Here is a 13,940-nt window from a genome sequence, read left to right on the forward strand (position 1 = left end):
CTTTTTTCATATCAACGATAATAATAATTAGTGTTGTAGGGTTTAAATTGAAATGTTAGGGTCCTGATAATAATTCGAGGAAATGGTGACATTATTTTCCACTTTCTTTTCCTGCTTTCCACACCTCGCTACCCCCACACGGTTCCATTATTTTTTTGACTGAAAAGTTAGAATTTATATTAAAACAATGACAAGGTACAAGAGTAAGTAAGGGTCCTGAGACATTTCAGGCCTACACAGCCTAGCCTGACACCCAGGACAAAAAAAAAAGCAGGGAAACATCACATCACCCATCCCTTCTAAAGCAAAATTTGCCTGTTGGTTTCCCACTACACCCCCGCCTGATAAAACCATGCAGAGATTGTTGTTTCCCTGCTTTTTCTTTATTGAACCATACCTTTTATAGATTCTTTTGCCACCAAAGTAAAATGTTGAAGATGGCAAGTGAAAGCGTAAGCATCCATGGAGTTAAAATTTTAGCAATTTAATTTTACAAAAAGTTACTTTATCTATTTTACGTACTTATTTTACAAAACATGCTGCAGCAGTAAATCTATTTTAGCTTTCAACACAATAAAATAATATATACATCACAGTAAAATAATATATCAACTACAATAAAATAATATATCTCACTACTCAAAAAATATTCAACCACAATTTAATTAGAAAGGTGAATAAAAAAAAAATTTTATAGCTCTCAGCTACAATGCTCATGTATTGATACATGAGCACTGTAGTACTTTAATTAAATTTTTTTGCTTTATTTTCACTGTTGCAGAAGAATTTTTTATGTTTGAATTGAGCTAAAATAGCTATATAACTATTTAGCTCAAGTGCTGCCATTGCTCTAAAACCACCTTGAACCTTCTTAAGAGAGAACACGTTGCGAAATCTTTTGTCTCGGAAACAATAATGAATAAACAAATAATCTGATGGAAAAGTAGAATAGGTTTATGTGGAACACAGAGGCGGTGGGGGACTTGAAAAAAATCCCCTACAAAGTGCATTATACATAGTAAAAGTAGGTAAATTTTTACTTACCGTTTGTCCACCATTTTTTTTTTTTTTTGTGCGGAGAAAATAGCAAGTACAAGTTATTTCCCTCCAAGAATTTTCGGTACTTACTATTAGACGAACACTTGCCAAATGGAAAATATTGTTCCACATGAGCCATAAAAGCACCATTCAATTGAACAAGGTAAGGATTGGGTACTAGATCTATTGGAATGTTCATATATGGCAAACATTTGACACGTGTCCACATCTTAACAGGTTCAGTGTACAGGAGCACTGAACCTAAGTTAGTTTCCCATTAAACATGGACCAAAGTGGCTAGTTCTAACAAAAGCATGGCATTCCACCAATGACATCTTGAAAATTTTACAAGATCTCTTTCATAGTGGAAAGTTTTTTAAGATGGTTTATAAGAACTAAGAGAGGTTTTTTTCCTTTACCATTATGGGTGCTTTATTCTTTTTCTGTCTTAGGGAAATCTAATTAACTTCAATTTTGCAATGGCGAAACAAGGAAGGAGAGGAAGAGAACACAAAAAAGGTGGCATCCAAAAAACACAATAAATTTAGACTTTAGAATCACAATTTTTTTTTTTCAAGGTGGTAACTGGTAAGTCACAATTTTTGAAAGGTGGCTATCAGATGAAATTGAAAGTTTTAATTACATGGATTGACGCGGATGTAGCCAAGACACTAACATCCTAACAAAATTTTATCAGCTAATCAAATTTTCACAAATTTTGGATAATTTGTAAATTGGTCAATACAAAATGGCCAATGAAAAGAGCCAGCAATCAAGAATACGAAATCCATGACATGAGAGGCTACGAAAAGCACTATTCCTGACAAGGTTAATGGTCTCCTGCCAACCAAACTACAAACATACGCCAAAGCGAATCCATTAATTTCTACTATATATCATCAATAGAGGAATCAAGTTCAATGTCCGAAGGTAGACATTCAATACATAGCCCTTCTGGAATTTCAGGTTATTCCCATCTGGATGCCTCTTAAAATTTAGTCAAAGGAAAGAAATTGTCCTGTTTATTCATTTATTCCTTTCCTATAGCCAATATGTTTCATTTGCAATTGCAGTAGAGACTACATGGTTGATGTTCACGACGACTTATGCATAACAGATGGAAGTTATAAATTACTCCACATACTTTTTTTTTTTTTCCAGTCAATGCTAATCAATGTAATTTTTTTTCTGAAAAAATTTGGCATAAATTTTAGAGATTTGCATTTGCTTTTGTCTTCTTATGGTGCAACACTTATCAATAAAATTAATTTGGAAATACAATCGGATGCATTGAATTGACTCAGACTCTATGAACATTGCCATAGTAATTACCAAGGGGGAAATGGAGCTTTCAAAGTTGAAAAAGAACAGGCTGTGAAGCAGAACACATCTTGGATATCATGACTATTACTGAACCAATTTTAAAATTGGAAAAGTCAATTTACATAAAATTGCAGGGAACTAGTTATTGTAAGTACTACATGATATATTCACAATATTTTTTTGGCCATTTCTAATCCCAAATCAAACAAATAAATACATTACCAAAATCGGACAAACACAAAGACGACAATAATTTCACACATTAAACTTTATATTAGACGATTGATCATTGGGCTTCTTGTCCTCCTCTTTCTATGAATTCATCAAGCGTGACATCTCCTGGTTCTTCATCCATGAACAAAGATTTAGGGGGTTTTTTTTGTTGCTCTGAATCTTTCCCTTGCATAACCAAATCAAACATAAATATTGAAAACAAAACAAATTGGAACTCAAATACCTTAATCAAAACCAATCTAGCCAAAATACTCAAACCTAAATCATAATTAACAGCCAAATTAAAATTTTTTTTAAAAAAATTTACCAGTAGTTTTGGTAGTTTGATGGTGGAGGGAGGCTGGATGGTGGCGGGAGGCCCTTAATTCTCTCTCTATTTTGTTTTGTTTTTGTTTTTTTTTCCTCTCCTCGTATAACTAATAAACCCAACATAGTTTCAAACATGTAACTAAACTTATTATTCTTCAAAGTAAACAGAAAATACGATGCACATCACAACAAGAACAAAGGCAGTCAGCAATAGCTGAAAACAAGTAGCACCTTTGTAATCCCACCACAAGCATCGACCACCTAGGGTACAAAGAAGATAAATGTCACAGATATATGAAATCAAAACAGAACAAGTTCAGGAGAAACCAACATTAATAGAAAATTGCAGCAAGCTACGTACCCGGTATGCTTGCATCACATGCCCTCTAGATGAGGATTATGAGCATTGTTATTGACTCTTGAGATTATTAGATAACAATTTACTCTAGTCGTTGTTCCCTGAACAGATGTGGCCTGTAGTGGCCAATAGTTACGTATAAACTTATCGTTGTTCAGGGTCTTGCTGTATGAATCATTGTGAGCCCTGCAGGCTAGCTCTTCTTTCTCAGCTATCTGGAGGACTGCACTAGTAATTGAAACATGAGAAAGATCACAAATTTGATTAAAGTCGGGCAAGTCAAGAAGAAAGTGGAAAGCAAAAGCCCAATGATATTTTAGCCCTTACTAGCAAAATAGGCAAGTCCTGTTTATCGCTAAATCTACATTTATATTGTTAGAGATATATTAACCCATTAGCATAAACCCAAGCCTAATTCTACTTTGTGTGCAAACTAAGTCCTCTACTTGTACGAAAAGTCTATTAGTCTAAGGTTTAGTGTACTAAATATACACATGTTATGGTTCATTATAATACAGGATTTGTACTACACTCTAATATATTATTGATGTAACCTTTTAGGGTTTCCTCCATGGATGTAAGCTGTTAGACTGTGTGTTATTGTGTTCTACACTTTATGTTTTTGCTCCGCATCCATACTAACATATTCAACATGGTGTATCAATGCTAATATTTAACGTGGTATCAGAGTCATCTTCTTGTGGCCATGGTCTTCTGTCCTTACAGTGTATTAGGAGCAATCTTTGTCTTCTTTGGTGTTTCTTTGTTGTGTTCATCTTCTTTGGTTTCCCACTGCTGCCGTAAAAACTCTCCGATATAGTAATGTCACCGTTAGAAGTCGCATCAACATTGCGAGACCATTGCCTTTCTCAAACTATCGTCACAGAGTCAAACTTCATTCAAGAGATCTTCTCAACCTTATCAAATCTCAAGGTTTCATCAAACTTCCATCTTGAGTTTAAGAGGGAGTGTTAGCGTTATATTAACCCATTAGCATAAGCCCAAACCTAATTCTACTTTGTGTGCAAGCCAAATCCCCTACTTGTACTAGAAGTCTATTAATTTAGAATTTAGTCTACTATATATACACATGTTATAGTTCATTGTAACATAAGATTTGTACTACAATCTAATGTATTCTTAATGTAGCATTTTAGGGTTTCCTCCGTAGATGTAGGCCGTTAGGCTGAACCACGTAACCCTCATGTGTTATTGCGTTCTATACTTTATGTTTTCGCTTCCGCATCTATACTAACATATTTAACATGGTGTATTAATGCTAATATTTAACATATATATATCGCAGGGTCTTTCCATGATATGACGGGTTAAGTTTACATTATTGACATTCTTTTTATAGGCAATATATATATGATTTTTTTATACAATATATAGAATTCAAACTTATCACAAGCAGGATTCAATTAGCACCACTCATAAAGTCTTTTGTAGTCGAATAAGTTGAAGGGGTATCAAGGGTATGGTATCTAATAATTTTTTCTACTCGTCTTCTTTGATTGATTTTGTATCTTTTCCATCCTACTTCATTTCTCTACTTTTTATTGAAATTGGTTTGTCGTTGCATTAGAATTCAATTGCACTGGATTACATTTGATTCTATCAAATCGGCATAATCACTGAAATAAACTAGTTACGAAATCATATTAAGAGCCTCCACTCGTGTCCTAGCTCGTCTGAGAGCTAGATTTGCCTCAATTATTTGTCTCTTGCCTTCTCTCCGAACCCCTAATTTCTTGCTTCCCAAATTGGGAAACTTTGGAGGGCAGGAGGGGGAGGTTCCAATTATTAAAAAGAATGATCAATTTTTCCTCATAAGGTTCATTTATATCTATTTCTTTAAAATCAGCAAAAAAATTATCATAATTGTCAATTTTTATTTTACATGATCATCCCCTCCTCTCTCCCATATTTATTTTTAAAGTATCCAAATAAAGGGAAGTGATAGTTATTCCCCTTCTCCTACTTAAATTTTAAAATATCCAAACAAGAGGAAGGAGTAATCATTACTCCCCCCTCTCCTCTCCTCCCCCCACCCTTCTCTCCCTCCAAAGTTCCAAACACATTGCAGATCTCATTAAAATTTTTATTTTCTTAAGCTAATTAAATACATCCAACATAAAATTTTTAAAAAAATGAAACTAATAATTACCCTAGTATATGCATTATAAGGTAGGGATTTTTTTCAAATGGTTACAAAGTATTAGGATTTATTAATATTAAGAATATGGACTATTGGATGGGGTACTATATTATTATTATCATCACACACACCATGCCGTGTTTAGAGGCTTTGCTTCTTTCTTTCTTTCTTTTTTTTCTTTTTTTTTCCTTTTAATTATAAAAGAAAAATGCATATATAACAATTTTTAGTTAACAAGAAGTAGTTAGAGTTTAAATATAAATATTTTTTGAAGTAGAGAAAGTAGATATTAGGGATGATTATTATGTTATTTAGTAGTATTTGTTAGTTGTTACCAGTAATAGTATCAAATAGAAGGCACTTCAAAAAAAATAAAACAAAACCAACTGCAGGAATTGTACTTACCTCTCCATTTACATGCACGACATCGTCTAAAGTTCGGGTAAAACGGCCAGTGATGTCTGGACAAGTTAGCACGTCTAACTCTAAGCGATATAAAGATGGCAGCGTAAAATGGTAGTTCCTTGGGCAAAGGTTGACAAGGCATGGTAGTTGTGTGAATCTTAAGTACTTCAGTTTAGGGAGTATGACATCTTTTCGAATTTGGCCATCTCTTCCATCTTTTTGGGCGAACACTTCCACAAATTGAGAGGCTCCTTTTATTTCTACACGTCGTAGCCGTAGAAGACCATCAGCAACTGTCACAGGGAAGAGACACGTCATTTTGTTGCACTCATTGACACTGACTTCAACTAGTTGTGGAAAGCATGTGTGCTGGAGATGAGCCTGAGGTAAGATCTGATCATCCTGAGTAATTAAATGCTCTAATTCATCACACCTATCTATATTAAGAAATGTCAATTTCTGTAGACTTTGAGCAATGGTTAGTGTGAAGAGCTTTCTTAATCGCTTACACCTGGACACTGTTAACCTCGAGAGCAACAATTGTTCTTGATGATTTCCTTGGGAAAGAAATCCTTCGGGCTTAAACATCTCTTCTAATTCTTCACAGTTATTAATTCCCAAATCTTCCAGATTTAACAAACCTTGAGTCAAAAGAAGGAGAACTATGTCACACAGTCTGCTTTCCACGTGCAATACTCTTAATTTCTGAAAAATACACATTTACAAATTTAATTAAACCAACAGACTCAAACATATATTTATTTACGGAAAGGACAAGATATGTGTTTTTATGACATTTATGTGAAGCAAGAGTTTTTAAAAGATATTTGAAAGTGAAACTATATGGTATGTGTTTGATAATAATAAATTTTTGCACAAGTAATGGTGATTTCTAGCCACTACTCAAAAGAAACTTTTGAAAAAGACCCTTAAAAATATGGATTGCTAAGACCGAGACAAGGAAGTTATCTCCTGCGCTGGGCTCATGCGCTCTATGTGAGATTGACATGTGGGTGTAAATTTATTGAAAAAAAATACCTTTCCTAGAGCTCGCATATTAGCTTCCAGATCAGCAGCAAATGACGACTTCATCTCAGGGCAGTTCACCACTTTTAGCGCCTCCAAAGATGGCCACATTGAAGAACAAGTTCCTAGATATAAGCTGCCAAAATCTGGCAAGTCCTCAAGGATTAACCATCTCAACTGAGATAGTATGATGTCATTCCCATCCCCAACTTCTCCTTCATCTTCATGGCCAAATACTTGCTTTAATTTAGGAAGTTTCCTCATTATAAGCGTTTCTAGTAGTGGAACGCTTTGAGCTACTGTGATTGGAAAGATATATTCTAGTTGATTGCATCCAACTATTTCAAGAAATCTTAATTTCGGGAGGGATATATGTTGATTTTGACTATGCAATAGCATTCTGTCCTCCTTGGAAATTATTTGCTTCAATGCATTGCAGTTTGAGAGTTTTAGATTTTCCAACTTTCCTAGACTTTGAGCAACGACTGGTGAGAGTAGCTTGGTCAATAACCTGCAATAATTCAATTCTAATACTGTGAGATTGTTGAAAGTTAACTGATGGTCGGGTCCCTGGCATATTGTTCTCAGACGGCTCAAATTTTGAAGAGATAATTTGACCAAATTAGAGAACATAACAGCATGATTTCCTCCAGTTATATCAATGAGGTATTCCATCCCACAAGAATCAATTAAAAGATATTCCACATTACTGAACAATAGTTTGAAGGCATTAGGTGAGGAGGCATCCAATTTGATGATTCTTAAGATTCTTGAGTTTGGATATTCTGGAATTTGACGACCAGTAAATATGTGATACCCATAGAAGCTGTTAATAGATATGTCATATCTTTGCAAGTCTGGAAAAACAAAGCCTTCGGGAAGACGTTTCATGCTCAAGTGTAAAGAGAGCACAATCAAGTGAGACAGTGAACTCAACTCTGATAGGTTAACATTGCATCTATTTGCATCATCCCAATCTTTGAAGTTGTCTTTAACAATGTATAGTTGTTCTAGTAAGGATAATCTTTGTAATAGACCTGGCGGAATCGGTTTTTGTTGGTCACACCTCATCAAATCTAGCAGTCTTAAATTCTGTAATTCCCCCAATTCATTTGGCAATGCATCCATACGGCAATGGTACAAGCTCAAAATCTCAAGTCTTTTAAGCTTTCCCAAGGAATAGATGTTAGTAAAAATGCAACCTGACAAATATAGGCTTCGAAGGTTTGTAAACAAGTCAAAAGATTCTGGCAACAAGACTTTTTGTCGTAGACTTAAAACTTTGAGAACATTCATCTCTGCAAACAATGTCTCAGAAACTTCACCAAGGCCTAATTCATTCCGTCCCAATAACAAAATTTTGAGTCTTGGACATGACAATTTACTGGTAAGTTTTTCAGAGTTTGAAGTCATCAAGGAGATTGCTGTCATACTATCAAAGTTTTCATTCTTCTCTAAACGAGTGCAGACTCTTAGCTTGAACTCATTGTCCCCTCCAGATGCTATCCACAAGGCAACATCACGCACCATGTCATGCATTTTCACATGTGTTTCTTGATTAGTTTCTAACAACAAACAAGAATCTATAAGCTTATTAATTGTCACGCGCACTTCATTCCTCACTTCTTCAAGACAGTTAATGGTTCCAAATTCATCCAGCCCCATCACATATCTAGTTAACTCTTCAATAGAAATGTCATAATCTTCTGGAAATAAAGAACACAACAAAAAACAAAATCTGGTTTTGCGCTTTAAACGATTGTAACTCCACTTAAGACATACGTAAACATTTTTTTCTTCATCAACACCTTCTATATCCATAAGTCTAGACTCTTTTAGTTGCTTGAGGGCTACCTTCCATTCATTGAGAGGTTTTCTTGCTAGAGCCTTTCCCACAGTAACAATTGCAATAGGCAAACCTTTGCATTCTTTAACAACCTTCAACACCACATCATTCAAGGGAGGATAGTCATCAACTATACATGCAAATTTTTTTATTAAACCCAAAGACTCTTTCTCTGATAAGAAGTTCAAGGGAATCTTCCTTCCACAATCCATTAAATTGCACACATGGTCACTCCGTGTAGTTAGAAGAATCTTGCAACCCTTGTGATCATCACGATATGGAATTCCAATAACTTCCAACTCAACATCTTTCCATACATCATCCAAGATTATGAGAATCTTTTCTACACTCTTTATTCTTAAGCATATTCGATTTGCTCTTGCAGAACTGCTTTCCTCATCAAGTTTCAGATTTAATTGGTCTGCAATTTCACCTTGAATTCTTCCAATGTCTGGAGTCAGGGACACAGTAGCCATCACAATGTCATTAAAAAGATTTGATTCTTTAGCTTTCTTAAATACTTCCTTCACCAAGGTTGTCTTCCCAACCCCTCCCATCCCATACACTCCAATCCTGTAACTACTATTGTCGCATAATGCCTCCATAATTTGTTGAAAAGCCAGTTTTCTTGATTCAAACATTTCAAAATCACTAGACAAAAAGATTTCGATACCAGGAGTTGGAGCACGGTGGGCAACCTGGGTAAAATTGCCCTCAAGATGGAGCTTTCTCATGGTCATTGTCATCTGAGTGGCTTCCTTGCTTAATTTGTATTTCCCAATCCAATTAGGAAACTGGTCATTGCAGGATTTCTTTTTTTCTTCTATTTTATTTTCTAAAGTATGCATGTCTGCTACTACTTGGTTCACATTTGTCAGCCACTCTTGTACATTTTTCTCTGTAACTTCGGTATTCATTCTGGCTCTCTCAACTCGTTCTTGCACCATTGCTTGTATCAATACCAGTTCTTCTTTTGCCTTCCTAAGATCATTGAGGATAGTATTGAGATGAAACAAATAGCTAACTTGACGTTTTATCGGCTTTACAGTGTACTTTCCAATCTCGAATAAAATGGAGGTGGCAGATTCCATCTAATCTGAAAATAAAAGACAAATTATACTAGTTTAAAGTTTAAAGATAGACAAGAACGAAAGGTGAAGTGACGAATTTGAAATCAGAAGTGTACCTTGTTTACGAGCTAACACACTTCTGACTATGCAAATTGAACGATAAGCAAAACAATTGCTATGGATGGCACAGTGAAGAGTATTGGGTAACAGAGTATGCTGTCTTTAATTTTGCTTGTTTTTTTGAAATAGTTACAATATGCTGCTAACCTCGTAATTTGAACCATTTCCCTCTTAGACACCCGAACATTTGTGCGTGGGATTTTGTCAATTCAACTACAAGGTCCTTGAAGCTTGCCCTTCTACTACAACAAAGAAGAGAGAGCATTTATTTTTCTTATGTTTTCTTCTTCTTTGACAAAGTTTTCTTGTTGATTAATTAATATATACTACTATATATCTGTTATATATCAAATTTCATACAAAAAATTATAAATAAACATATTTTATCAATGTCTACTATTTTATAGCCTATAAAAATACAATTTAAAAGAAAAAAATATAAAGAAGTAAGAGTTTTAATGGAAGAAAAAACATAAAGGAATATTATGTTATATTTCACAAGTTATAAATATATATATATATATATATATATATATATATATATATATATATATATAGAAACTCAATTTATTTTGTAATAATTAATTCTTCTTAATAAAAATGAATGAATTCACAATAGAGTAGGGAAATAATTACATAATAATTAACCCTAAATTCTGATATTATTTTCACTAGAGTATACTTTTGGTCCTTAAATTTGAGTTGATTTCATATTGGCTCTTTACATTTTAAAATTTTTATTTTAGTCATTCATGTTTGATTAAGTTTTTAGTTAATTGACCATTTACATTTCAAAATTTCTATTTTCATTAATGGCTAAATATAAAACTGAATCAAATACAAATGGTCAAAATGAAAATTTTAAAACGTTAAGGGTCAGCATGAAAACATAATTAAACCTGAAAGCACCAAACTGAAAACTAAATCAAACATGAAAGGACAAAATAAAAATTTTGAAACATAAAGGGTCAACTTATGAAATGAAAATAATCCTGAACTTTAAAGACCACACATGTAATTTAGTCAATATTCTTTCATTCATTTACTTAGCCAAAAAAAAAAAGTATTTATTGTCTTGTGTTATTATAATTTAAAATGATTTCATTTTTCTACCTTAACGTATTATATATTATATTAATCAAGATCTAATCATTCAAATTATAGAAAATCATAAGATAAAAAACTCAATATTATTATAATAATCAAGATCTAATCATTTAAATTATAGAAAATCTTAATATATAAAAAACTCAAGAGTATAATAAGAATATAAATGTGGATATTTAATACATACAGTAAAACATGGAACTAGTAATATTGATTTTGATAATTTTGCTGCTGTATACAATGGCATAATTTAACAAAATAAAATATAGATTGTCAATAAAAGTATCAAAGTCACGTAAAGTGGGAGTATGTAAATATAAAGACAACTTTATTATCTTTTTACTAGGGGGAAATTTTGACAAATTCATCATTAGATTACATTTTCCTCTTATATCCTCCATACTTGCAAAATTTTCAAAAGATTAATCAATAGCTATATCATCAATAAATTAATTAAATTACAAGTTTTTATAATCTAAAATTATATATAAAAATTAAGTGTATGGATTAATATACTTATATTTTCAAATATATGTATAAAATGTGTAGTAAACGATTCAAAAGTGAAACATAACTTTTTGCTCCTTAAATTTGGCCTTATTTTCAATTTGGTCCTCAAATCTTCACAACTTTTATTTTGGTTGTCATCTCACTTACAAAAACACTATTTTCAAACTAGTATTGTGGCCATTTTCTGTAAGTGAGATGACAAAAGGTACAAAAAATGATTAAATTTAAAAATATAAAGATCAAAATGGAAGCAGTGACAACTTGATAATCAAATTGAAAATAGAGTTAAAATATAGAGACCAAAAATGTTTTCCCAAAAAATTAAAAATATATGTAGGTGTAATATACAAATATGATACGGGTATTTTACAAACTCTGCAATTCTTAACTGTTTTGATCTTCAAACTCCATTTCATCATGTTTGACTTGCAATTGTTCTTTCTTTCTTTCTTTTTTTTCCATTTAATATTAGAATGATTAAAAAATAAAAATAAAAAACGAAAAGAAATAAACCAAGACAAAATCTGCAGAGTAATCAAGAAATAAACCAAGACACAAAATCTGCAGAGTAATCAAGTAGCATGATCAAAGATCGTAAAGCAATAACAGTGCCGGAATTAGTGGAAAATGAAGATCGTAGAGCAGCTTTTCGCATACCTTTTGTTTTGGGAATCTGCAAAGTCTCCAGTGATCAATTGTTGAAAGACGGAGATGTATGGCTTTTCAAGCAAGTGGGGATCTCTACTATTTCTGCAATCAGAACTGCTTAAGCAAATAACTCAAAGAGAGTTTAGCTTCCTTGCATGTAGTTCATTCAAGCTTTTCCAGCCAGCAACAACCACTAAAAATAGAAAAGTATAAAAAAGCCGCCCGAAACATTCAAGTGAAATAAGTCTAGTACACATTTTAATCCAACAAATACTATAGGTCGTTGATGTGGCGAGTTGTAGTTGGTGAAGAGCGTCCCACGTAGACCCACCATTACCCCCTCCACCAACCACAACTCTCACAAACCGCAGTCTCTACATTCAGGATCTTGCAATAAATCATTGGATAAGTTAGCACAATTATTGAGTTGGAAAAGCTAGCTCCACTAGTGGAAGTGGTAATCATCTTCTTTTTTTATTTTGAGAAACTAGCCGTACAGGTAGTCATCTTATTATAAGTCACTCTCTCCAAGTAGTGGTAATAATCTTGTCGGTCACTTTTTATAAAGTATAGTTTAAAAATCAAACCTGTCAACATCCCAAAAATAAAAAAGTTTAAAGTTTTTAGGGGTAGGAACGAAATTCCACTAGGATTATGAATGGTATCATAATTAATTTGATAATTAATTAAAATATAAATAAATATATTAAATTTGTAAAATTATGCTACAAAAATATTTAAAGCAATTTAGGGTGAGTTTGGTTGGGCCTTTTGAAAAAGTGCATAATGAAAAAGTGGAGTTTTCAAGAAGTACATAATGAAAAAGTGTTTTTTTTAAAAAACTGAGTGTTTAGTAAAAGTTGTCAAAAAGTGTTTTTTGAAAAAACTGAGTGTTTGGTTAGCACTTATAAAAGTTGCAGTTTAAAGGGTAAATTACTAAAAAAGACAATTTCTATATAAAGAGAATTCTATTTTTTAATTACCTCTTTTAATGCAAGTTATGGATACAATATTTTCACAAAAATTTCACAATAAAGTCTAAATAACAAGTTGTTAATGGTAGGAAAAAAATATGTCACTAGTAGGTCTAGATGAGAACTAATAACAACTTACTATTTAAAGTTTATTATAAAATTGTTATAAAAATATTTTGTCAATCGTACTATTTCTTTTAGAAAAAAAAAAGTACTAACTTAAAAAGTTTAGAAATATAATAAAATATCACAATATTTTCCCATTACTAATTTACAATTAATCTTTGTAAAATAAAATTTTATTAACACTTATCTTTTAAATGAGTTGTTCTTATATTCATAATTTTTTCGCTACCGCATACTCTATAACATCATAGTTATTAAATATTACACACCTATCTTTTATTAAATGTCACAAATAGTATCCAGTTATCTTTTATTACATCCATATGTTTTTTTTTTCTCTTGGTTTTTACTCCATCACACACCTACCCCACTCCCACCTACCCCACTCCCATCTCGATCTATTACTCTTCTTTTTCTTTTTCTAGTGCATTCCTAATGCACTTTCCCTTTTTCCAACTTTCTCTTTCTTTCTCTTGCTCTCTCTTTCTTTTACTTTTTCTATTTCTACTTGAAGACTCTAGCAATCATAAGAAACAAAGAAATTAAGAACAAGCAATTGCATGCTCCACCGTTGATTGAAGGACACAGGCAGACGTTGTCTCTTTTTTGCTCCACCCTGGGTTACTTGATTGCTCCACCATGGGTCAGATGGCTACTATCTCTTTTTTTCTTTTTCTTTTTTTGC

General features: G+C 32.7%; 1 protein-coding gene across 5 annotated transcripts; it reads right to left on the reverse strand.

Annotated features, from left to right (window-relative positions):
- Positions 1–2,971: 2,971 nt before the first annotated feature.
- Positions 2,972–12,602, reverse strand: LOC142641237 (putative disease resistance protein At4g27220). Of its 5 annotated transcripts, none has more exons than XR_012845338.1 (6): positions 12,165–12,602; positions 9,887–10,129; positions 6,867–9,796; positions 5,829–6,533; positions 3,266–3,485; positions 2,972–3,165 (listed from the first exon to the last, which is right to left on the reverse strand). XR_012845338.1 is itself a non-coding variant. In XM_075815638.1 (5 exons), the coding sequence occupies exons 3-5, from the start codon at positions 9,789–9,791 to the stop codon at positions 3,474–3,476; spliced, it is 3,642 nt and encodes a 1,213-aa protein (XP_075671753.1). In that variant the 5' UTR covers positions 9,792–9,796; positions 9,887–10,129; positions 12,165–12,602; the 3' UTR covers positions 2,972–3,473. The 5 variants fall into 5 exon arrangements, 1 of the variants encoding a protein (XP_075671753.1); XR_012845339.1 differs by having other exon boundaries at positions 9,887–10,132; positions 12,165–12,397; XR_012845341.1 differs by having other exon boundaries at positions 10,038–10,132; positions 12,165–12,388.
- Between the last annotated feature and the right edge of the window lie 1,338 nt (positions 12,603–13,940).

The sequence above is a fragment of the Castanea sativa genome, chromosome 6, assembly GCF_040712315.1.
Source record: "Castanea sativa cultivar Marrone di Chiusa Pesio chromosome 6, ASM4071231v1".
Lineage (NCBI taxonomy): Eukaryota > Viridiplantae > Streptophyta > Magnoliopsida > Fagales > Fagaceae > Castanea > Castanea sativa.

Excerpts from the sequence above, each read along its gene's own strand:
- LOC142641237 (XM_075815638.1), bottom strand. The coding sequence starts at position 9,791 with ATGGAATCTGCCACCTCCATTTTATTCGAGATTGGAAAGTACACTGTA. Across the intron at positions 6,534-6,866 it reads ATATGCGAGCTCTAGGAAAG|AAATTAAGAGTATTGCACGT; the intron begins GTATTTTTTTTC and ends TGTATTTTTCAG.